The following is a 26,634-nucleotide window of genomic DNA, read 5'->3' as shown; positions in this document are numbered from 1 at the left end:
ATGTCATGTTCATACAGTCAAATTTCAAACTTTGAAATCTTTGACATTTGAGCAGCTATCACTGTTTTCAGAGTTTATTAATAAAAACTTAAGGTAAAACACAGTCAATAAACAATAGAAAACAAAAAATCAAAACCATTTTTTTCCATATTATTTCACAGTAAATAACAGTACTGAAAAATACTGTCCCAAAGTCAGGGGTCAGCAACCTTTTAGCAGTGGTGAACCAAATTAATGGCACTAAGGTGGGCCTGTGACCTGGCCACTACTGCAATCGCAGCTTCAGGAGCCAGAGCAATCTTTGTGGGCCAAATCTGGTCCACGGCCCTAGGGTTGCTGACCCCTGCCTTAGATAACAGAGCACAAAGGGTAACTCAGAATGTTGACATGTTAACTAAACTCTTAATTAGTTAATTGGTGTTACAAAATACAATCTGTATCTTCTGAAGAGAAAGTATTTTAACATGTACAATAAATTAAATAGATACCATAAAGTCAGACATTTAAACACTCTGTTTCGCTTGAAGCATGTGCATTTTTTTGTTATTTCCGTTACAGTCATAAACTTGACAAACTGCAAACTGTCTATCCTGATAGTACCTTATCTTTTCCCTTCTGTGACATTTAAAAAAAAAAAAAAAAAAAAAAAGTATAAAGAGCTACTGTACCATTTTCAATTACCAAACTGCATGACAACATAGAGCTCTATATAACATCATAAGAAAATTGGCCTTCAGCCATTTATAACAGAAAACAACGCCAAAAAAAAAAAAAAATCTACCTGAGAAACAAAACTCTTCCCTTCAGACAATGCTTCACACCTCACCAAGTAAACACATCAGCAGAATTTTACCTCTTCCCATACCTAATTTAGCAAAATCCCTGTGGTTACCGTAGTGTTTAAAGTACTCCAGGTAATTAAGGATGTGACAATTTTTAAAGTATTTGCCAAATGCTGAATAATTTAGCTTAGCATTCAGTGGCAGGAGCATTCAGGAACTGGGAAGGTTGGCAGGAAATAAGTGTACAGTGCGCTCTTGGGTATAAATCCCAGGGAAGCCCCAGAGTGCACTCTGAATGGTGTAGCAGTAAAACAGCCACATAGCAGCTGCTATTTTAGCTCTTCAAAACTGTGTTAACTTGAACACATACACCTGCAAAACTGGATGGATAGATAACAATTAAATACACACCTAAGATTTGTCCTATCTAACCAGCTGCTGACAGAGAAGCAGTGACTTGGATACAGTCATAATGCTCTAGAAAGGAAACACTGTCTTCAGACTTGTATATAAATATATGAAGGATGCTTAACACCAAATGAAAGCACCCAAGTGCCCCAGGGTTTGTGCCAGTACACTCGGCAGTCATACCATTAGTAACGCCCCCAGCTCTTGTCTTGTCCTCCGACAGGGACTAAAACAATTTAAAGTAGGGTAACTTTGCCAACTCCACTGAGAGCACTTTTGACTCATTTCTCCCTAGATGCATTCAAGCAGTTTCTAACCGAACCCAATTATTCACCAACAGCTTCCTCTCAAAGTACAAATGAAGAAGTTTAATGCACTGATCAAAAGTGCAATAAACAACATAGGATACATCCCTGTGTAAAATTTAGTTCAGTGTTAACCCAGTAGGAGACTTTTGATTACACTGTTGTAAATCAAGATGGCAGCAGTAGTATACAGATTATTAGCTTGTATTTACATTTAAAAACTAGAGTAGTGCTACTTAGACATTTCAACACCCCACTTCTTTCTATCCAAAAAGAAAACAAGGATGGTTACAAAAAATAATTTGCAAATCCCAGGTTGAAAACCATGATTAAAACTTCAAAGAATGGAATAAGTGACTGCCTTTCATATGAAGCATTTACCTGCTGCATATGGCTTCACATTATAATTAAACTGTGGATAATATTCCCCAGCACACTTCCACAAAGTAGTTAACAGAAAACCTCTCTTTTGTTACCAGGCTTCCAAACCCAGATTTCCTTGGGACATAATACAAGGAGGGCCAAATGTCCTCCAATGTGCAAAATGCTCTTGAGGCTTCCCCAACTTTTTATTTAGGACTACCTATGCAACCCCAACATAGATCATTTATGCTGTTTCACAATGCAGTCACATGTGCTCTGAGTAACTGAACAATATGCCAGCAACCTGAGGCTCACCTGACTGCTACAGCTCGTAGGAGTGCTTCACATCAGTTGATCAAATTTTTTTTTCTATATCACTTTAATATGGATACTTTAAGCCAAAGGTGGCCAACCTGTGGCACGAGAGCCACAAGCAGCAAGGGCAGCCTGTGTGTATGGCATGTGGCAGACTGGGGAGAGGGCAGGCAGCACAGTGGCAGAAACTGCACAGAGCAGAAAAAAGAGCAGCAGATCATGCAAGGGATAGGGATGTGAGTGGCATCTGGGGATGGTGCAGGGCTAATCTGTGGCACTCCTTCCAAAAAGGTTGGCTACCACTGCTCTAGGCAAACCAAATCCCCCCTTTCCGCAAGGGTCAACCTCTGTGACTTCCATTCTCCTATAGCTAGGGAAGTAACAATCCCAAGGTCAGAGGCCAAACTGAATTAAGTCAAGGCATCTGGCCATGGCTCAAGTTTTAACTTTTTTTGCCATAACTCTATTTCAATTCTATCATTGCCCTTCTACCTCTTTCTCCCAGTTGTCTGCTCAACTGCAACATACAACCTTCATTCTCTAGCTGTCTGGGGGAATGCCTGATGTAGATGTATAGAGTAGTACGTGCAGTATCTGTTACGTGAGATAAAATTAAACATCTCCTTTGAAAATGGATGAAAATTGTTCTTAAAAATTTGGAGTAAGGGGTACTGGATAGGTCCAATGGCACCAAACACATTCTAATAACATCCAGGTGATCAGTAGACTTGAATGACATCATCCCATTCATCAACAGGCCACATTCCATTGTACTGTACATTGGGTGGAGAGCTTTTCCAGTCCCATGTCTTCACAGGTTCCTTCCAGTCCTTGCCATAGTTGGCTTCAATATACTGCAGGGTTTCGCAGGGCACACGTACCTTGAGTTCTACAAACTCAGTCCAACACAGTGTAAACTTCGGAAACAGGTACCTATGTCAGAGTAAAAGACCACAACCATTAACAGAAGGCTAGAATGCAGGCATAACATTCAATAAGGACACCTAGTCAGTCACTACAGCATTTCACTCATATTAATGATTACCAATCATTGTAAAGCTTGAGTATTACTATGTCTATGTGCTTAGTGCACTGCACTGATTGCACCTCTGTAGATAAGCGGTCTTTAAAAATACACAAAGGACGCTAAATGAGCAGTAGCTCATTACTCCTGCGCAGTAGGAATGAGCTACTGCACAGTCAGTGCCACCAAAAAGCTGTTCAGGGATGCTACTGCGCAGTAACGTCAGTTACTACGCAATCATTTAGTACTTGTGTCTCATGTACATGTGGCCAAAAAAAGCAAACCTGTTGTGGTGCAAGAAGCAATGGCAATTGCAAGGGCTTTATAGAGGCCCTTTCCCTTTCTCACACCATTACCAGAATGAGACAATCTAGCAATCCCCAGGTGATAACAGAGTGCATAGGACACAAATGAAGGTTCTCAGATCCTAAGAACATAGGTCTTATGTACACTACGCTGATTTTCCCACTGCAGGAAAGCCAGATCCATTTTCTCAGCTATGCTGGCAAGGTATGAAGAGGACCATGGATAAATGGGGAGTAAAAGGAACAGTGGCCTCCACCCAACAGCCTCTAGTAGAAGGCTTTAATTCTGGTATTTCCTAATGCTTTAGTGCACAATACTTTAACATTGTTTTTCAGGTTGTATGGAACAGTTCGTTTTCCATAAGAGTTAATGGAAGGCAATGAGCCTGCTAACAAAATCTGAGGTGGCAATACAAAGGAGGCCGTTACAAAACTTTGTCACTTTGGTTAAGTGTAATAATGGTGGCTAGAGGGCTTATGAAAGCAAAATAATAATATGATGTAGAAGTGCACCAATACATTGGTATAGAGAAATGAGTGGATGAAATGCTTAAAAAAAAGGCCAAAAGTTTCTACCTTTCCTCAAACTGATTAAGCAGTGTCATCCATTTCTACACTGACACTTGTGTTTAAATAAAGTGCCAGGTCATACAGCAGCTGCTCGATATTAAGGTGCCATTTCCTCCCCCCCACACTTCTGATTCTTGCTTTGCTCACTCAGACAGATTAAATAATTGATTCTTTCAAACCACCCTGACATCTCACATTAGCAGACCCAGTGTAAATCTGCAACAACTCCACTGAGTTCAGTGGGTTACACTGGTCCAAGACTTCCATTTGATCAGAATAAGGCTCCACAGGTGAAAATGAAGCAGTGTCATTCTACCACCCAAAATATACTGAAACTTTTAATGTTTGCAAAGGGGATCACTCCCAAGTCTAATTAGTTAGAACATTTTCTCAGAGAGAAAAGCAGGTCTCACATCTTTCATGGATTACAAAACATCACAGGAAGAAAAAAAATTAAATGTTCAGAACTGTTAAGAAACAGATATTTGAAAGATGGATCAATGTTAAAAAATAGCTTGCCCCTTTAATAGAGCAATTTTAAACCACAGCATAATTCCAGCAAAAAACAAAGACCAACTGAATTTTAAATTATCAACTTAAGCAAAACAATAACTAAGCTCTTTGGGATCTGTACCCAAAAGTCACTGTGGTCAGTCCTAACCTATATTACACAGAAAAGATGGCAGCTATCAAGGGAAAAAAACAACTATTAAAATGGAACAACAATAATCAATTGATAAGTGGTATATAGCTGCTATTCACACACAGAAAGCATTTGTTTGTCACAGAGAAACAAAGTATACCAGTCCCACACATGCAAAGGCTATTAATAAAATACAAACTGCATATTCAAAAGGGGGTCTTCTCTGAATGATTTAAAAGGTGAACAAACGAACTGAAGTTTGAAACAGTCTGAAAAATAAGCAACCAAAGTGGGAATGCCATCAAAACTATTAGCCAAGCTTTATTAAAAATGCATTTTTACACTCAATAATAAAATCTATAAATCTTTAGTGATGCCCTTTACCATAGGAATCTTTGCCTAAAGAAGAGTTTTCTACTCAGAATGTTTAAAAACTAAGCTTTTCCAAAGATGCACAAAGAATCATCTGGAACTGGAAATGAGCAGACAATGCACGGACATAAAAGCAAAAAGGAGAGGTTTTTTGCACAATTTTTTCTTCTTTCCAAGTTAGAAAACATTTTCTTGGGAGCTACTAGATTTGAGATGTTGTTCTGAATCAGTAAAGCCCACAATATAATTTAATTTACAGTACTGGATTTTTTGGAAGTAAAAAGTGTTTTTTAATCAAAAATGCATTTTTTAGGCCTAGATACAGAAAATATGCAAATGTTTAACTTTCTATAGGTCAGAGGTCTCACTGACTGTGTGCTTGAAGATAAGCACAGGGCTTGTGTTTTTTTTGGCCGGGGGTGTCCCCCCCATAGCATCCATCTAAGCATTTCCTGTGAAGTTAGGAAACTGGTTCCCCAAGAAAAAACTTTCACAAAATGAAAAAACAAAAGATCTACAATCCCAAACACTGAAAGTGACAAGACATGCTCCAAACAGAACTGCTCAAACACTTGACATTTGCAGCACCCAACATCTAACTTTCCAACACCCTTAATCTTTTAAAATGACAAGTTTCTTGGAGTTGAAACCCTGCCTTCATGCACGACTAAAGTGGTAAGATTATTTCTGGCACTAATATATATATAACTGGTAAGGAGTCTAGAATGGCATATATTGTATTATAAGAGAGACTGTTCAATCCTACCAATTTCCTAATAGAAGTCTGCAACATGCCCTCTTGGGCTAAGGAACAACATTCCTGCACTCAGTATCAAATTAGAAGTCTTAGATGCTGCTGATCCTCAACCAGCTGCATTGTCTTCATAATTTGAAGAAAAAAATGTTAAAATGCATAAGTGTATAATTATTTATAGCTTAAAGTTATCCAAATATGTGAAATAGAGTAAAATCATAAAGTTTCTACACCAATTACGATGCTGCTAAGATTCATTATCCATTTCCCAAAGGGTTTGTTTTGTTTTTTTTTTTACAGTTTATTAAATACTACATTGTGGCTTTTCTACAGTATCTCCACAGCTTCTAAGCTCTATCATTTCACTCAAGAGCATAGAAATTCTAGTATTACCATATATTCTAGAAAGGTGAGGGCCAATCTTTTTGGCAGGTGTCACAAATTAGCCCTGCACCCTCCCCAAGTGCCATTCAGATTCCCTTCCCCTGTCCAATCTACTGCTTTGCTTTCTGCTCCTTACCCTATCTACTGCTGTGCTGTCTGCTTCCTCCCCAATCTGTCATGTGCCACACACAAAGGCTATGTGTGTCACTTGTGCCATGAATGCCACAGGTTGACCACCCTGTTCTAGAAGCACAAGTCAACCCAGACATTATTATAGGTTCACACGGTTCTGAAGGCTTGGACTTCACGACCAAAGTGGTAACAACCTAAAGACTGCTTGCAGAGACTTTTAAACCCACCCACCCCCAAAAACACAAAATAAATAGGCGCTATAATGTTAAACTCTGAGCCCAGAACATGTCCAGAAGAAGCAACGTGTTAGTTGGAACCAGGTCGCCTGATGTCTGTATAGATTGCTTTAGTGGGGCTTTTATCTAACAGTTGATTGAATTAGCTATTAGATAAAAGCATCAAAAAGCCCCGGTGAAGCACTCTATCTATACAGACGCTGCAGAGCCGGGTTGAAGTAACGTGCTGCTTCTTGTAGTAAAGCATCTTTTTTTTGTTTTGTTTTTAACATCTGCAAATAGCCCTAGTCTTCACCATAAACACTGCATGTGCTTACAACAGAACTCTATATAGCAATAATTAATTTTGAAGCTCTGTAGTGTTCTGTTTGATATTTAGGAATTCTCACATCTGCAAATTCTGCAAAATACCTTACTTTTGAGGTGGTAAGTATTCTTAAGAACTCATCTCAAACTGAAGAATCAAACTGTAATATGACCAAAAATGAATCACTTCTGGTTTGGATTACCAATTCCATTTCTTCATGTTCCAAAATCATCCTGAAAGAGCTGAGGGCTATAAAACATAAGTACCTAATGGTGGCTGGTATAATAAGCCTTAAAGTAAAGAGTGCTCCATCGAATGACAAAAAAATTCCCTTGCCTCTCCCCTTCCGAGAAGCTATTTTGTACTGGAGGATAGTGAGGATGAAGTGTTCTGAACATACATTCTCTATCACTGCTTGGGGCCTTTCTTAAACAAGACAGCTATTTTACATGCCCTTTCTGGTAGGCATTAAATGTGCTTTTAAAATATACAGAAAGCAGTACTGTAGAATTTACAGTTTTCATTATATTTTACTACTTTCAAAATCCACTTCGTCATCAGCCCCTCTTGCCAACTTTGTTTAAAAAAAATGTAAAGAGCATTAGAAGAAACCTTTTTCTTAATCTATGGAAGCTGGAACATCTGTATCATCTGGAAAGACCAGTAGTACAGCAGCTGGTGCAAACCACTGGAGCATGAATTCAAAGCCAATGTTTGTTCTCAGAACTTGGGGTGGGGAGGACTCTGGTGTTTGCAGGAACAAAAACCATTGCTCTCAAGCCCCACCCTCCCAATAAGTGGTGCAAGATTATTTTGTAAAGTAACATCAGCTCTTTTGGAATGGAATCAGTGTCACAAATCAGGTGCGACATGAAGGCATACAGAGAAGGAAAGTTTAACGGTCCGCTTGGGTAAAATCCCCCGCAACTCCATGAGGAAAAACTAAGGATCAATGCACCCTAAGGGACAGCGCAGTCATTTCTCAAAGTAAAATTGCAAATATAGCATCTCATTTACTCAACAAATCGATTCCCTTTGTCAATTTACACTCTTACCTTCTCAGTTCAGTGATTAAATAACTTTTTGCTGCAATTTACTCCTTATCCCTGCAAAGCCAAGGCACCCGAGGGAGCGCGCTGGTAACTGTCTTTTGCATCAGTGTTTACTAATTTTCAATTAGCTACACCTGTGCAAAGGCACTCGGGGAATAAACTGGAAGATAATGGTGTCACACAGGTCTTAATTCGGTCTGCAAAACCTTTATTACTGGAAATGATGAGCAAGATGGAGAGAGCCTAAAATAACTCTCAGTCCACTGAGAAAACTGCAAAAGAACAGCAAAATCCCCTCTTTTTACTGGCATATTTAACAGAAGAAACAATAAAGAACAGGGAATCACTTTCACAACAGCAACAATATTAAAAAAGAAACAAAATGACAAAAGCATTTTACTGTAATAGTTTACATTACGTAAATAATGTTATCGGGAAAAGCGATTACCACAGAATCCCCAAAATACTGGGTTATTTGTAAAGGCAGACAAGACTCTTGCCCTAATCCCTAATCTCACACACAGATGCTTGGAAAATTATTGCTCACTGAAAAATTATTAAATACAATAAAGGCCTGCCTGTAAAAGAAGGAAAGTGTGCAAGCTTGAGTCCTATTTTACCTGTCCATTCAAATGGAAGTTAACCTTATTGCAGACAATATGTATTTGACAGAGCATATACAACACTGGTGAAGAGCAAGTTGACAATGCTTGAATGCAGCACAGGTCTGACAAGGCACATAAGTGCCATGCAAAAGCTCTACTGAGTCGTCTCTTCCTGAAGCACCTGCTTGCTTAGGCATCGAACTAAGTGCCAACTACTATAACTACCAATTCTATAATACTGTATGGTAATGCCACATTAAATATTATTACTCAAATATGATAATCTATTTAGCTACTTTTCCCTTCAATATATGTGAATCTAATTCATACTTAAATTTCTTGCCCGATTTGGCCTGAGTTCCTCCATTCCATATGTGGTCATCCTCTTCATAGAAGAAAAAAATATCAAGTTTCACGTCACCTTCTCCTTGAAAGGAGAGCTCCAAGCTGTCTTCTACCTACAAGATAAATGTACATCTTAGGTACTCATAATCATACCCATAAGGAAAAACAGAAGGTTGAACATAATTTATTTGTGCAGGCAGGTTTCAAAGAAATCTTGTCGCTGCACTCTCTGGTGTCCTCTCTTGGCTAAGTGAAAGAGATACTGTGGCTAACTCTCTTCAGAAGGACCAAAGTTGACACTAAGCAGGAAAGAAGAGAAGAGAAAGTGCTTGCCAAGAAGATACCTTTAACAAGTCCTCTCCCAAAAGATCAAATTGTTCACTTGTACTATGGAGGACAGATTTCAAAAGCTGCATCCTGAATATAGTATATTAGAAATACTACAAATGGAAGGTGACTTGCGTTCAACTCACTCTAACCTTGCTTTTGCAGATCTCATAGGAGTACTTTACTAGAACTCGTGCAGAAACCACAACAAACCATGTATTAAGCGTCAAAAGACTGAAAATTAGAGAGAGACAGACTTTCACATATAAGAGCAGAATAAACTTAATGAAAGACTGATGAAAAGCAATTCAGATTTAACAATCTTTTCCTCTCAAATGCAATGTCCACTAGCACTAGCCAACGGTCAGTTTTTGTACTCCAACTTAAACAAAGACATAGTGACTTGGGAGATTAAACAAAGGCTATACATAGCCCCAGGTACTTAAGAACATAATGAAGTGCCACAATGGGTCAGCTCAGCGGCCCATATAGCCCAGTATCCCATCTCCAACAGTTGCAGGGTTGGATGATTTAGAGGGACAGCACTGAACCAAGTATATCTAAAGAGATCGATCCCCTATTCTTTACCCTCTCTGGCATCCACCATCTTATGTTCTGGCATGTCTGAACCACTCTGACCTAAATAAATCACTTCAGTTATCAGCTCTGAACATTTTTCCCCCTCAAAGGGCTCCTCTTTCCCCAACTTCTATAATATTTCCTTTGCTTCACCATTGTGATCCTATGCTGCATCTATGACTGCAGCCCAAGACACTGGCTTTGAAAGCAGGCCTACATAGACTAATACCCCTACAAGCAGGTTCAGTGTCAAACAACATTCCACCTTGATATTTAAAAGTTTTCTTGAACCTTAAACACAGCTAGAATCCCTTTTAGTTTATTGGTATTGTTACAGTAGTCATGATGGCCCAGAACTGTGAGACAAGCAAGGCTTGTTAAGTGAAGTAATATATTTTATTGGACCAACATGTCTCCTATCTTTTGAAGCTGAACAAGTTCGTCCAATAAAAGATATTACCTCACCTCAGAAGCCTTGCTTTTCTTAGCACTGTCTCTCAACATTATCACTATAATTATAGTAAGGTAAAATTCAGGGGCTCCTAGAAGAATTAGGATTCCTTTATAAAAGGTACTTTACAAACACACACAGATATTGCTGCCCTTGCACCAGAAAAATATAATAATTCAACGAGAGTAATCATACAAATAAACTGAGTTTCTGTATAAACATTTGCAAGATCAAGTAATGGACAAACCATGTGGACCATCTGTAGGACAGCTGTCATATGGTAAACAGGTGCTTGCAGTTACTCAGTGATAATGTAAGGCATCTTATGTTACGCCTCAGCTCTGTATTCTTGGGCAACCCTGGCACAGGATGCAGTCTGTCTGACTCACAAAGGACTCACCCCCCCTCCCCTCCTCTACCTAAACGAAACTGATTAAGATGCAGTGACAGACACACCTAAGACCCTCCAGATAAGGGTGACAAGAGTGAAACAACTGCCCTAGGTCTCATTTGCATCCAAGATGGAACCAGATGACCATTCATTTACATGAGAGATGGAGAACAGAAAGCCTGAAGCAGAGAATGCAGCGAATTCTGGGACCAGAGAAGCAGGGGAGCACTGCATGATGGGGAATCTGTGCTTCAAATGTTAATCAACCCATGTTCACACACACCCAGGTCAGCATTTATCAGACCAGTTCTAATCTGGATTTACTAAGGACTTTTCCCCCCCCAGACACACACACACAGCTCTAAGTTTAATAGGCATCTCGGGCCGTACATTCCCTGGTCCCACTATGGGAGGCCTATTTAAACTTGACTAAAACTCGGTTGCTGGGTTAGGGAATGCTGAGGCAAGAGACCGAGTCAGAGGGGGTATGGGCAACATTTGAACAATGGTTAAGGGTTCATCACAGCATCCAGCCTGCTGGAGCCTTAATCCCAGGTGTTGTCATACTTTTCCCGAGACGACTGGTGGGAGTCCTCCCCACAAAAGGTTATGAGCACCCCAATAATTGTCTTAAGTCTGTTAAAAGACTATAGTAAAATCCGGAAAAGTCATGCTAAGCTGAGGCTTGTGCACAACAAGTAAAAATCCAAAATCCTGATGCTGCAAGCTATCTATTGTTCCTGAAGAAACCATGAGATATCTCATCAGTATATCTGCCATCCATAGGAATCTCAAGCTGGCTCCCAAGTATTTGGGTTACTCCCTAATCTTAAGTGTTTCTTGATTATCAATCAGTTTCTTGAGATGTTCCAAACCAGATAACCCCTTGTCAATAGAAAAGACAATGATTTACACTACTGAGGGTGCTTCGAAGCAGCTGAACTGAGGGTATAAAAATCTGTAAAGAGTGTGTGCGCTTCAAGAAGAAGAAGAAGAGGAGGAAAGGAAAAGGAGAGGAAAAGGAAAGAAGAAGAAAACTCCTGTGCTGACACCATCCCGTCATTCTTGGGACGCTGGAAGAACAGATCGTTTCTCTCTTCAAGGACTGTGCTACAGACTGTGCCTGTCAGCTTTGGAGCCTGAGTATCTTGGACTAGGTGAGATCCAAGTGCTCTCTCTCTTCTTTCTAGGCATAAACTTCTGAACCTGAACTGTATTAGTTAAGCTTGAGCTAAATTTCCCCAAATACTTAGTGAAACCAGGGTAGTATTGTCATTGTTTGTGCTTGTTTTTCTTTTGCATGTCTATTACTACTAGTACTATTATATATTTCATATGCTTAGCAATAAATAACTTTTATAGTCAAACTGGTAGTAATTGGGTATATTTTTCCTTCTCTGCTTCTCTTTCCTCCCGTGCTCTGCAGCAACACTTCTTTTACCTATGCTAAAGATCCCTGTGAAGCCCAAAATTATTGTGGGGTCTGCTCATCAAGAGGCCAAAGATTGGGACGTGCTGAGTTTGAAACACATAAGGGGATCAGCTTGTACAGGCTGATTGACCCAGTTTGACTCAGACGTGCCCTTATGAACTGAATGCTGGCCCATGAGGGTGTCAGCTGGACACCCAGCCGGATTCAGAGGGATTCTGTTTACCTGTGTGCTTGTGTCTGACTGCATTTTATTGTTGCTCTTATGAACTGATTCTTGGCATATGAGGGTGTCAGCCTGTCCATGCTGATCAGCCCGGCCAGGTCAGGCGTGTCACGTTAATTTGTGTGTGTTTGTGTGTATGACTGATTTGGTGACTGGAGGAACCCAGTCCCATTGAGATTGAGTCCTGCAAGATAGCTCCACTGGGGGTGAGGGCTTGCAGAAGGGAGAAATACAGCTCCGTATAGTAACACAAGCAGCACATTGACAGAATCACCAAGACCCTAGAAACTATCCCTAATAAATGAGCACACCCCAAAGTAACGGGCAAATTTGGTAACACTTACTTCTGAATGAAACAGAGTGAAGCCCCCCAGTTCAGTTTTCACTTAGAATGTAACTACAGGCACACAAACAGGTACTATATATCGGCTGTTCTCCAGTAAGTTCCCACACCCAGCCAACTTGCTTTTATTTGGTTGTTCACTGACACTTTAAGAGAGCTTTCCCCATTAAACCTATTTGGAAATATATTCTGCGGGCATGAACCTCGAAAGAAAATTGTTACAATAATGAAGGATAAAGTTCATATAGCGAGCCACACACCTTGCCAAACTTGTGCTTTAGTGGTAATCCTGCCTTCCGAAATGCTGGAACAATATCAGATTTGTAGTCTTTTATAAAGATCCCCAAATCAACATCTTTGCTGTAAGGAATAATATTGCACTGTCTATACCAGCCTAAAAAAAGACAAAGGAAGTGAGTTCAGAGACACAGTAAAGTCAGAACTGGAGCTGAAACAAGGCAAAAATTAAGTGTCATATTGCACCAGGATCAAAAGGTCTTTAAAGGAGGTGGCAAACAGTCTTCTGCTACACTCTGCAGAGACAAATTGGTCATGAGGACAAGAAACAGCTGTACTCACAGCTATCCATTTTCTCCAAAACTGTTAGGACTTTGAGTAAACCTGTTCTACTGCAACAAAATAAAGATCCTTCAATCTTGCCATTTTTCTAATTTACAATACAATATTACTTGGAGTGATGCAATACACTGAACAACTGCTTTTGGCAGAAATATTTACCATTTCACACAAGGCCTGCTTGACATGTCAAAGCATTAAGCTCTACAGCAGTTCTAAAAAGGGATTATTTTATTAATTTGTGGACCCCTCCCCTTCTGACTCAGTAGTAAAAGCTTATTTTAACTGCACTGTATATTTGACACTGCCTTCAAATACTTAACAGATGCTACCTATCAACTGCATGCACTCTCCTATTAATTTCAATGCTTGGTATTGAAACTAAACAGGATGAAATATTTCAGATTTCAAATAAAACTGCAATGTGTTGAAAAACAAGACAACATAAGCAAAGACATTTTTTACCAAGGCATGTTCCACTGCTCAGCCAGAATCTCACTCCTAAGTTATTTAGTGTTAGGACAGCCAAATGCAGCAGTGCTTTTGCTTTTTTCCTGAATTCCACTGCATCCAGGGAGGTATCATCAGGGTACAGCTAAAGAGTTAATGAACATTAAGTTACTTTCAGACATAAGTGTACCTGCACCCTAACTTTTAAAAGGTTCTCTTAAAACTGAAAGTTCCCTCTGTTTAAGCCTCCCTTCCCTTTATTAAGTTTTCCAAACTGATAAATATATAAGTGCAATTGTCACAAATCTCTGCAATACTTACTCTTCTGAACAATAATGAATATTGATCCCAACCCTGCTCTCAGTGAAGTTAGAGAAAAGATTCCCAATGACAACAACTGGGAACAAAAATTGGATTCACTGCCATGATTTCCAGCACAATTTTTAAAATTCTTTGGCGCCACCCTGTGCTACAACTGTACATTAATCTTGTAAATTGGCAATAATTTCTATTATTAAGAAAGAAATAAAGAAGAGTTTAACAATGAATTGCACCATCAACCCTCATGCCCACCCAACCCCCTCCCTCCTCCCATGTTGCAAGATCTGTAACGCAAGAATATTAATACTAAGCAATACAGCCTAAACAACAGACATTAAAATAAACTTTACCAAGTATACTGAGTGCATTACTATCAGCTGCTAAATACCCATTTCAAAATACAAAGCTCCCAGTACAGGATTCATCTCTGCCTCAGAAGACACAGCTTGGAGATGGTGAAAGTCATACAACTCAGAGAACTCCTGAAGCCTCCAGTGCAAAATGATGCATGCCCATTGCTATTCTCCTTTTATAGAGGATTCATATTTATTCTCTTACACCCATGTAACACTGATGGGGGCACTGAGAATACAGAGTTATGACTGACTGGCCTGAAAAAGGATTAATTGTAAAAATTTAAGGACTGCAGGACAAATTCATTTCCCCTCCGTGTGGATGGGTCCCTCAAAAAGAGTTGAAATAATTTGCTATCAGGTGTCTTGTCCCACCAATATACTCCAGAAAGGACTGGATGCAGGGATTGCATCCGTGTTCCAGTGCTGGATAGGGGAACAAAGGAAAGCCTCCTAGATTCCCACATCCTTTGCGGTAGTGGTTCCCAACCTTTTTTATACTGCAGACAGGCACAGGAGTGAGACAGGGCACAATGAGCTGGCTGCCTCCCTCCCTGGGCTGCCCCGCCACCCAGCTTTAACCCCGCATGCAATTGCTGGCGGTGGAAGCTATTCACCTGGGCAGACAGACAGGGGTCCAAGCAGAGAGGCTCATGCCACGACCCAGCAGCCAACCCTTCACAGCCCGGTACCAGGCTGTGCCCTGGTGGTTGGGAACCTCTGCTTTGCAGGCAAAGCAGGAGGATAAAAATCTATCCTGCTGCATGCCTATGTTTGGAGCCACAACTTGAAGCGCATGCTTAAAAACCCAGCAATCTAGCAGAATATGTAGTCTTTAAAACTTTATAGCATAATTTCTAAAATAGATTTGTTGAAAACCATATAGGAACAAATCCTCACTGAGTAAGGACCTTGCAGTGTTACCACACAATTACTACTTACTCATGTAAGTAGTCTTAATCATTAAGACTACAACACCAGGCCTAAGTTTATTCCAACTTTGAGTACAACTAGGTCAGTTTCAAGACAACAGAGCACACATGAACACACAGGGGCAGATCTGGGGCGGGGGGTGATGCACTGGTGCACTTGCACCCCTCCTTTGATTCCTGGTCTACTCAAAGTTTAAAGCCAACTGCCTGGCAGTGGCAACAGCATTTCTACTCAGGCAGTGCTGAGGGAGTCACTTGACTTCAGAGGTCATTATAATCTACCTGATCTCTTCTTAACTCTTAATTCCACATGCGTTAATGACCCTCTCCTTTTTAAGAGGGTTGATGGTTCCACCAATCAAGCTGCCCTTTATTCTGCAATTGTGCTGTCTGTTAGCTGCTTCTGGTAAAAGGCTCAAAACAATCTGCAGGGCTGTGAAATTGAACTCATTGCAATGAAGTTATATTTGTTTTTGCTTCAATCTGAAACTGAGTAATACAGCCCTAAACCCCTAGCATATTAATTTATTTTTAACTGGAGAAAAATGTATATTGTTTTATATGTGCTGATGCATCTTGCCATCTGCACCCCCCTTTTCAAAACTCTAGATCCACCCATGCATGCATGTGCATACACACGCACACAAATTTTTCTGCTCCAACGTTGGGATAAGTCAGATAGCAGCTTTAACAAATTTTTACTTTGGATTAGTAAAATTTCAGCCCAAACTGTCATTCAAAGGGCCACAAGCATCTGAAAGATGGAGGTGGGGTGGAGAATTGTTGAATGGACATTATCTCAAATATAAGCACTAAAACTTCAGCACAGTAATACATGAACAAGCCTGTAAAGACCAGAAATTTAAAAATTGCTACTGCTATTGGGAATTTGTGAGAAGTTAGACAGCAACACCTAAACACAGAAAGATAGGGTCTGTATCTAGGGACTTTCCTGTAAATAAAGTCACTTTACATACTTGGGTAGCATAAAAAGGGGCCTTAAAGTTATAACTATGTATTTATTCTTCATATGGTTTCAAATGTAAAAACATTTCTATAACTTTGAATAGACTGAACTCCTTTTAATTAGGAGTTATTCCATTTTAGTAGCTTCTGAGAACAAAGACCCTTATCCTGCACTTACATACTGCATTAACTTTGCACATAGGTAATCTCATTCAAGTCAAGCACATAGGTAAGTGTTTTTATGATATGGACGTAGCAATACAAATGAATTTATATTTCAGAGGAAACACTACCTGCTTACCACTAACCTGAAAGAAAGCCCGAGCTTCTCTGTACCTACATTCAAGAAATCTAGCGTGTGACATCTCCTCTAGAAACTGGGACGGATTTTTAGGAATCTGAACTTTCAATTCATCAATGGAAACAGGGAGAAGTACTAGCCTGTAGTGAAAGAAAGAGAGACATTATTCTCCTGTCCAAGAATGCATCAGCCATGATAAATCAAGAGCCACTTCTATGGATCAGTTTGTGAAGCTATTCAAATATTTTAACTCATGTACTAGATCCTATATCTAAATACACAACTCAGGACAAAAAATAGTGTGACAACAACTTTAAATATTCCCCATGAGTTAAGACATAAAAAGACAGGGTTTTAAAAAGTTAGACTCATAAACCCCTATTTAGGCACTTAAATCAGTGACCTTATTTTCAAACGTGCTGAGGGCCAACAGCTCTATTTACTTTTTTGGGAGCTGCTAACTACTCAACACATTTGAAAATTCAGACCATTTAGTCAGCTTGCTAAATATGTATGGACTCAGGAGTCTATTTTAGCTTTAAAAAAAAAAAATCTTGGCCCTTGAATTTAAAGGCTTCCTTACTTTCATAACAATGACAATTTGAGTAGTATTTAACAGTTAATTCACTGGACATTAGATCAAGACAAGTAACAAGTTTGAGATTCCAAGATTTAGGGTAGGTCTCATGACTAATTCTTAATAAAAACGAATCAGTTTATTTAACCTGCAAGTGTTTCTGTTCCAATTTATTGTTACATCCACACAGTCTATGGGAATATCACTCTCAAAGCCTCACTGTATACATCTGGCTTTGTACATACTGTAATTAGCCTATGGATTTACCACTCTCCTATGCAGAAATACTATGACTAAACACTGAACAGATGAAAGCAACTTGGAAAGCTAGAATGCCAATACAGAATAAAGATTGCTCACAAGAAGCAAATATAGAAAAAGAAAAAGACAGAATCAAATTACACAAGTTTCCGTCAGCCATTACTGAGCTCTTTCATTTTTTCTAGGTGTTGAGCAATCATTTTTCCCAGAGGTATAACTTTCTTCAGGTTCTTACACTATTATGCAAAAAACTCTACTGCCATTATTCCTGGCACTACCGTTTTACTATGCATATTGTATCTGATCCAAAACTCATTGGAAGGAAAAGAAAAAAGACGGTGAATCAGGGCTTGAAGGAAAAAACGTAGTAAACTCTTAATCTAATCAAGCCTAAATCCTGAGGAATATTGGAGGCAATCTGTAGAGAAGGCATTTTCTTCCAACACACCTATTTTAGTCTCTTACCATGACTATAAAAATGGGAGAAGGGGGATAGCTGTAGGTACAGCCTTATAAACACATAATTTACCCAATCCAACAGGGTATTTCTATACTGCAGTCAAGAACGCATCTGCAGCTTGGACACACATATACAGACCAACTTAAAACTAGCTTCCATGCCTCTATACAAGCTGCAGTCACACCCTTGACTGCAGTGTGAACCTATTCAGACTCAGTACATCTCAGTCAGTCAAGTTACTTAACCTGGCTCCTTCATGTTCCATATATTTTAGAGGGAAGTAGTGCAGTACTTTCTAAAATCAATAAGGGTGTTGTAAGGGTCAATGCTCTGACTATGAAAGGCATTTTAGGTGAACCACTGGCAACTGATTTCACTGATGCCCAATCAGATTCTGTTACTGCTGCTATTGTGACTGAAATTGATTACAGCCATTCCAGATTTTCTGCAACATTTAAGCAAAATTCCAGCTAGTCATTTTCACATTGGTCAGGTGTGAAGAAAGTGGGTTTTTGCTACTTAAGTCATTTATTAAATGTGTCTGCATGATGGGATAGCCAAAAATCACTTATTTTTTCCAAACATGTTATGGAGTTCTGAAGTGAACCTAAATCTGATGACTAGCAAAACCTTGTACCTGTGCATAAATATGGGTTTCCTTTCCAGCATGCACAAATATGGGTGAGGGTTGGATACAATGGGTGCACATACATTTGAGACTCAGGGTAATGACAGAAAAGAGAGCCCCCTAATCAGTATGCTCCAATATTTGTCACTAGGTACCATTAACCAGGCTTTGATTGCATAGATAGCCTTTGTTTTCTCCATGCTGAGGATTTCAGCTCTTAATCTCTTTCCAGAAGTTTTGTGTTTAGATAATTTCCTTAATATCAAATACTGCTAATATGATGATCCCTATTTTGTCCATCATATTGACTCCAAGGCAGACAAGGTTCTCTGGGTAAATGTGACAAGTATTTCAGATGGAAGATGACAACCAGAGCTTTTCAATTAACTTTGTTCCTGGCAAGATAGACCATGGATGCTTGTTCAAAAGAATGCTATCCTACCACTAACAAATTCTGCATTAGCCTCTTACAGGATCTCATTCCCAAGTTAAGACACTTTACCTCTGTCTCAATTTTTCTATCTATAAATTAGAGAAAATCCCTGCTTTGGATTTATTTTCATAAATGTTTAATTTACCTACATTTTAAATGAACATGTCAACTGAGTTTCATAACCCACCTTTGAAAATATGAATTATTGACTACTAATATATAAGTAATGAACCTGAAAGTAGTATCAGAGGTGTTACATCCTTCTCTTTATTTCTGTATTTTAACTTACTTTCCATAAGCTCCAGGGTAGCGACCAAAGTGCAGCTTCCGGAAAGGCACAAATTTTCTGTCCATGTTTTGTTTTAGCCGCAACTGGCCATGCCAGAGGTAGTTACCACTCCTCTCATAAAAGACTACCACATGGATGGCATGAGATGCCAATCTGAAGATATAGTGCAGTGGAATTTCAATTCCAGAGAGGTCATCCATCCCTTCCAAGCGGGGGTCTTTGTTTTGAATCTTTAGCCACTGGAACCCCATTTTCTCAGCAGATCTAAATAAGCCTGTCTAAGAGTCAGAGAAAGAACATGAGTTGCAAAGTGAGCAAAAACAAGACATAAGTACCGTAGGTGCCAATTCTTCATACACTTATGCTGCTCCTCATTTCCATCCGCACAACGTAGATCAGAAATCAAGCCCCAACTATTCCAGGAACTTTCCTAAGTCCTTAAAACGGGGGTAGCTTTATTTTCCCTAAAAACTTTTGCACACCTGAGCCAAGACAATTGTCAAAAATAAACATTTAAATATGTTTTCTAAAAGAAGATTCTCTTAGTTTTGTAGTGCAAAATGAACCCATACTATGAATTCCCCTTTTGTGGAAAACCAGAGATCTCTTCCATTACTGTGTTAACCCTAAGTTGAACTGAGCTGCTGCAGTAATCTTGGCCACCTGGCTTTTATCATAAAATAAAATAGGGCCTAGATTTTATATCATCACAAAGAATTTAAAAATCTTATATTACTGAAAGAAAAGCACAGACTCTAAAAGTTAACTGACAAGCAAAAATGTTGCAGTATCCAGTAGCTGTCTCTAATGAATCCGTCCCTTTCTAGTAAGTCTCTCTTCTTCCTTTTTAAAGATATCCACCTCTTAAACATGTTTCAAAGGACTTGCACATTTTGTGAATAGATGCCTCAGGGGTACCTAACTGATTCTTCATTTTTCAACCTTTCGAACATTATGCATGACTTCCCTCATTGCTGATAGCAGTTATTCTCTTCCAGGGACTCACAGGTCTTATATCTCAAGTGGGCTATTACATGAAAAGCTTTCAGCACAAGAAGTTTCTGAAAAAGCCTATATGCACTACTAATACCATGACATCAGTTCCAGACTGTGAACCTTCCCTCTGTTAGCATTTAAATAAGAGAATGTTCTGTTAGACAACTATCAACCCTATAAAGGAAGGGCGCATCACAATACACAAAAAAGAACCAAGAAAAACAACCTACTTCATGTTTCCATGTTTTGTCCAGTAGTGCAAATGTGGTAAAGTCCCTTGGAGCACAGAAATACTTGCATTCTGGGCTACTTCCATCAGAAGCACTTCTGAGCTGCTTGATGTCTTTATTTATTAGTCCCAGAACCAAAGGATCAATAAGATACACTGGTACGTTGTGATTGGACACTAAACCTAAGAATTTCTTAACCACATGCTGTTTGGAAGAGTGGAAAAAAAGAAGTTAGAATCCTTTTATTTAAGCATGTAAAATAAATGTTTTAAAATAAACAATCCATTGGTATTTAGAACGAATCTCTCTCATGGTCTTCTGTAATGAGAAATCTGCCAGGTCCAAAGTTACATGCAAAAGTGAAGTGCGTGTACAGAAAAGTGGCCTGAGACATACATGAGAGTAAAATCCTTCACTGACTGACTATCCTTTATAGGCAGACTGACTGACTGTATGTGCCAAGGTCTTTCCACAGACAGGAGTATTCCCATCCAGGTTCCACACATTTTAAATTTATCATGCCAGTGTTTCTGCTCACAGCACTTACACTGTACAACAGAGCCCTCTGCAGGAGAGAGGGGGGGTGGGGATAAGACTAGTTTCAAGATATTGTCTGATAATCATTTGTCTATCAGCACAACAAAAAGTACTCTAAGGGTCGTGAGACATTTACAGCCTTTTCTGCTTTTAGAAGTTAACAAACAATGTAAGAAAATATTTTTGAAACTACAAGTTGTTCCATCCCTATAAATCAGAAGACTGTTAGTCTCTTTACAAGTCTACATTTAAAAATTCTGTTCAACAGTTTTTATATAGTCATTTGAATGAGTCAACCCTTCAAATATGGGAGAAAGAAGTTTATAATTACAACTGACAAACACTATATAATTAGCATTTAGGTTTTCAAATCATTACTCAGATTATCCAATTAAATTTTATCACCATACCAGAAACATAGATAAGCATTAACTTTATTTGCCAATGAAGAAACTAAAAAAGAAAGCAAAGGAGATTATTATAAAATATAATTTTTATAGAATATATATATATAATTTCATAACAGTTTTTACCACAGGACAGACTAACACCATTAAGAGTCTGTGTTATCAGACGAACACAGATAGACTAACACTATCTGGGTTGTTTATATGACCAGGCTGTTTGGTTGTTCCAGTAAACAGAAGCTGAGAAATCATAGTAGCTACCTTCTGTCAACTTTCTGCTGTTATTTTATAGCTTCTAACACAAATACAATATGCATTGTTCAGGAAAGCATATATACAGTGTGGTCTCTGGACTTCAATATACTAAGAGTGTTCTGACAGTCATCATTATAAAATATGACAAAGATGTAAGATACTTATTTTAACAAGAAGAGCATGTTACGGTGATTTGTTAGTTTGACTCATACAATGGTAACTTTCAATAAGACATGTTCACCTCTCCACAGAACATGAAAAAAAAACAGTATTTACAGCAATATATCACAGCATGGCAGCAATTAGAAGTTACTTCATCCTGCAATACTGAATGAAATTAAATCAATTAAAAGCAAAGGCCTCATTGCAAAGTTTTACTCTGAAAAGAATGAGTGAACATGACCTTGTGGAGTTTAGATTCATTGAGTCTCAAGGTAAAACAGGGTCATATAAAGAGACTGCCCCGTCCCCTCACTAACAGCTCTGCAGACTGGACCTGGCATTGGGGGGTGGGACAAGGGTATGCATGCATGTGTGTCCACACGCACGCAGGGGTGGGTTGAGTTCCATATTCTATATAAATGCATCCAATTTATGCAGATTAAATTCTGATACCTTTACAATGCCACTGGCTTCAGCAGAAGGGTAAAGATAACATAAGTATAACAGGATAAAGGACAAAAAATATAATTTAGGGAACTGTTCTGTGGATCTTGTTCAGGGAGAAACAGAAAGGATTCTTGGTCTCTTAAACCCAAAGAGCCAGCCCAACTAACAAGAGAGTAAAGTGCTAAAATTTTTATTATTGCCATTAAAGCAAGCAGATTTGACTTAGTTCTATGCAGAAAAAGGTACCATCCTTGCTGTCACTTTTCAGAGAAGAAAGGCTCTTCAAGTTTACACTAAAACAAGCAGGAAAAAGGAGTTCTGCTGTCAAGAATCCATGAAGGATTCAGCCAAGTAGAATAATGTAAGACTCGATCCCTCAGGGATTAGCTGAAAGTTGGGAAGACACCTGCAGTGAGCCACAGGCAAATGTCTGGAGCATTCTGCTTTGTTAATAATACTCCAATAGGGTAAAGTAAGAGCTAAAGGGAAGCACTCTGCCTGCAGGCAGTTGGACCAGAAAGAACATTACGTCCCATATATGTCACACGGCACCATGTTGCTGATTATGAGGACTGTCACTTCTTGGAATCTTCAGGCATTTCTGTGTCAGTGAACAGTCCTCATGTCTGCTTCTGCTTTGACTTTCTCCAAGTGTGTTGGGGACAGCGAAGACAAAGCCCCCAAAGCTAAAAACCCGGCTTGATGTCCTTTTAAGAACTGGTAATTTTTAAAAAGCATTTTCACTGCTTTTAACTTTCCTTACCTGAAGTGGGGTATCTTTTAGATGTCAGCATCATTACACTGCATGTCAGGCCAGTAAGAGACATCCTGTACCTCACCCAAATTTCTGAGAGGTTAAAAATGGCTACAAGCATTTCTGGTATAAAAATCAACAGCCAGAGTCTGGCCATAATGCATACTGGATGACCTCATTCTCCGACCCTAGTGATACATCTGTATGTTGAGCTTGTTTAAAGAACAATGTAAATATGGTTACAATTAAAATTTGTTTTCCTAGACTATGAAACCTGTTTATTTTTTGGAAGAAAAAAAAAAAAAAAAAGCTTGCATTGCACTAGTAAACCTAGTGTAAGAATAAACAGAACCTGTTAGAAGTCTGGTCAAGATGTAGAAAACACATCCTGTAAGAGGTTAGGACCTGCAACTCCCAGGAACTTACCTGGTCATATTCAAGCCTCTAAGGTCAAACCTGATGCTGTTTAAATTGGAACAAATTTCCCAGTGAATTAACTGGAAGCAGACTTGCACCCATACTTTGCATTTTTACAAGTGTTCTTAGAGACTTGCAAGATGCTGTAATCAACACACTACATACCCATCTTGTGTTGTCCTGTCCTGACTGGCTTCCTTTGACTCTTGAAAAAGCTGGTCCATTCTAGCAAGAAAAAGAGAGGAAAAGATCTTGACAGCTACAAAGTGCCAAATGTTAGCTGCTTAGTCTTGCTTTAAAAAAAAAAATCTGGTATGTTTTTTCATTTAACATTTTAGACTGCAGGTTATCATCCTTTAAACACAATATGGAGTACAAAGCCAGGGCCAGTAGATTCATTTAAATATAGTTGGATGGACAATGCAAACCAGTGGGAGTTTTGACTAAGCTAGCATTGTAGGCTTCAAAAGGTGAGGAGCCAATTAATAAAAGTAAAAATAAAAAGGACATGACAAATCCAAGTAGCTCAGAAAAACACTATGGGTGCATCCAAAATGAGCGTGGGCATGCAGTATGTGGTGCCAGAGGGGTCTGTGGCACAACATGCTGCACATGCAAGTGTTTCCCATGCTGCTACTTTGCAGTGCATGGGGGGGGTTGACCTCATGAGATCCCAGGGTCAAAAAACCCCATGTCTAAGAGAAGTGGGGCAGTGCACGTGGCAGCAGTGCATGCTGCCCAAAACCAGAGCCTGGCTGGCCAGAGCCATGCTCCAGCTACTGGCCAGGTTCCTTGCTGCAGGAGAGCTGTGGCTGCAGCTCCTGGAGGTCCCTAGGTAAGATTGCTGGGGCCAGCACAGTTGCTGGTCCCAGCCTTCCCTACCCCACTAGGGACAATGTGCAGCATGCCAGAGCATGCGTGACATGCATGTTCCCCGGGGACAAGTAGTGGCAGCACAAGTTGTGCCACTGCTACTTGTCCCTGGGGAAATGTACATTCCTGCTCATGGGGATGTGCCCTATGAATGTTACATCTTATCAAGGCAATGGTTTAAAATACTTAAGTTGGAGAGAGAAAATGTTCATGTCATGGACTTGGTGCAGTTAAGGGTAATACAGCTTATACTACAAAGTTCTGGCTATCTAATGGACAATGATTCCTAATGTATATTTGTTCGATACAAAGCTGTAGTGTAGGAGGAAGCCACACAGTTGTACCATAAAAAAAAGTGTTAAGAATGCTTCACACTGAATAATTCAACTATTTGAGTTGGTCTAATAAAAGATATTGGATTTAGCCAAAGAACCTAGTCTCTCAGAATAAAACTGTTCCCATGGAGAGAAAAAAAAAAAGGCAGGAAGTCAGATGAAAGCAGGAACTCTTACACTATACTTTTAGATTCTTATGAATGACAAGAACTCACTTCTATTTACATTAAGACTGTCTTCGTGGTCTCATATGCTGTTTGGCTCACAGTAAGAATGCAGAAAGCAGACATTTACCTTTAATATCTCAAAAATTTCATAACTGAACATTAGGGAATAAAGACAGTGCTTCTGCAAAAACAGAGCTGGCTACAAACACAGTGGTTACTTTATTGCTTTCCTGAACAGCCTTATAAAAAAAAAATCTCTCAGTGGGCACATCTACAGAAGATACTTAACACCCATTGGACTAATTCCACTGCGCATTAGCATGGCTGGCAAAAACTGTACTAATGTGCACGTTAGTCCAATGGGCATAAACACTTTTAAAGTGACGGTTAATCTGAACTAATACACAGTAGCACTTTTAGTACCTGTGGTACTAAACTTAATGCTCTGTAATTATGGTACATTAAGGAAGTGTAGATGTGCCCAGTCTGACCCTAATTTCCACACTCAGAACCACCTCATGGGCATGCATGTGGAGCCTGAAAAGCTTTGAGAGAGCAGCCTGAGCTTAAATATGTGGAAAAAAGCCTGGATTCCAGCCAACTCAATATAATACCCAATTGCTCTGCCTCTGGTGGGCAGAACAGTTTGAAGAGGGCCATAATAGTCCTTGTGTCCTCTAGGACAAGTTATTCAGCCTCTGCACATCTCAGGTTTATGGTAACAATTATCCATTTCGAGGGACTATTTGTCAGGGGCTAACTGCATTAGTAGACAGCACTGAAGGACCAAGTTCTACTTTTTCCAAATGCTTTTTTGCAGAACTGAGAGCTGCAGCCTGAGGTTTTGTTTTACCTTTGGAGACAAGTAGTACTTATAGTAATACAGCTGAAACAGAAGAAACACTGAGCTGGTCAAAGTGAGAAGCGCCAAAACCACGTTCTTGTTGATTCTCTGCATTAGTCTTCGGGGCTCACGCGGTGACAGCTGGAGCTCTGCTCAGGCGCTCTCATCTTCTCCGACGCCCTCAGCAGGCTCTGCCTTCCTGCTGAGAAACAGAGGGAAGGAAGCACTTGCACTGCAGCAAATATGTGCACAACCGTCAAGCTTTAACACCTAGGTGCTCCCGAGACAAGCACGCAGACCGGAGCAAAGCACGGGGCCGTGAGCACCACGGCTTCCGGAGAACTGGAGCGCAGCGCAATCCCATGGGAAGCTGGCACCAGCACAAGGGGCTGCGGGGAGCCGCCATCACCCTACTGAGGCCCTCCAGCTTTGGGCTGGGCAGCTGGGCACCAGGGCCAGGATGGGGGGACAGGGCGGTTCAGTCTGGAGTGGCCTGAGGAGGAGCAGGGGCGACAACAGGCTGCCAAAAGGCAGGCTGCTCTCCGAGCCTGCTTTATTGTGTTTATAATAAAAATAGTGTGCTTATGATATATATACACGCACACAATTATTAAAGTTTACCCTAATTAAAGGCATTAATTCCCTAAAGCAAATGACCCCCTCCCCACCCCCAACCCCAGCCACTCATTGTCTGCGGCCGCAGCCGGGCAGCCCCGGAAGGCAGCAGGGAGGGCTGTTCCATTGCGCCGCCCCCCAGCACGGCCGGCCGACGCGGCGCTGGAACAGCAATGGGGGTTCTCCTCCCCGCTGGGACAGTGGGCGGGTCCGGGCTCGCGCCGCGCTTCCCCGTTACCTGGGCTGCGGGATCTACGCGGAGACGTTTGCAGCGGCCGTAAAGCAGGGCGCACTCCGGGGCGAGGGTGGCGCATGCGCGAGGTGTGACTCATGGGCGCGGTGGCGGCGCATGCGCGGCAAAAGGAGTACGGCCGCGGCGTCGGGGGCGGGTGTGACGTTG

General features: G+C 40.2%; 1 protein-coding gene across 3 annotated transcripts; it reads right to left on the bottom strand.

The window, feature by feature from the left end:
• Positions 1 to 58: 58 nt before the first annotated feature.
• Positions 59 to 26,549, bottom strand: FKTN (fukutin). Of its 3 annotated transcripts, none has more exons than XM_006277892.4 (10): positions 26,473 to 26,549; positions 25,629 to 25,818; positions 23,566 to 23,625; positions 20,422 to 20,625; positions 19,196 to 19,473; positions 16,555 to 16,687; positions 13,690 to 13,819; positions 12,909 to 13,042; positions 8,888 to 9,015; positions 59 to 3,106 (listed from the first exon to the last, which is right to left on the bottom strand). In XM_006277892.4, exons 2-10 carry the CDS (start codon positions 25,731 to 25,733, stop codon positions 2,893 to 2,895), a joined length of 1,386 nt encoding a protein of 461 aa, XP_006277954.1. In that variant the 5' UTR covers positions 25,734 to 25,818; positions 26,473 to 26,549; the 3' UTR covers positions 59 to 2,892. The 3 variants fall into 3 exon arrangements, with proteins under 3 accessions (XP_006277954.1, XP_019346332.1, XP_019346331.1); XM_019490787.2 differs by having other exon boundaries at positions 25,629 to 25,821; positions 26,473 to 26,535; XM_019490786.2 differs by lacking the exon at positions 26,473 to 26,549 and having other exon boundaries at positions 25,629 to 26,418.
• Between the last annotated feature and the right edge of the window lie 85 nt (positions 26,550 to 26,634).

This window comes from Alligator mississippiensis, chromosome 3 (genome assembly GCF_030867095.1).
Source record: "Alligator mississippiensis isolate rAllMis1 chromosome 3, rAllMis1, whole genome shotgun sequence".
NCBI classification, from domain to species: domain Eukaryota; kingdom Metazoa; phylum Chordata; order Crocodylia; family Alligatoridae; genus Alligator; species Alligator mississippiensis.
The sequence above is the reverse complement of the archived record's forward strand: the minus strand, read 5'-3'. Positions and strand labels throughout refer to the sequence as shown.

Excerpts from the sequence above, each read along its gene's own strand:
- FKTN (XM_006277892.4), bottom strand. The coding sequence starts at position 25,733 with ATGCAGAGAATCAACAAGAACGTGGTTTTGGCGCTTCTCACTTTGACC. Across the intron at positions 19,474-20,421 it reads ACAAAACATGGAAACATGAA|ACAGGCTTATTTAGATCTGC; the intron begins GTAGGTTGTTTT and ends TCTGACTCTTAG. Across the intron at positions 13,820-16,554 it reads AAGCTCGGGCTTTCTTTCAG|CTGTACCCTGATGATACCTC; the intron begins GTTAGTGGTAAG and ends TTAACTCTTTAG.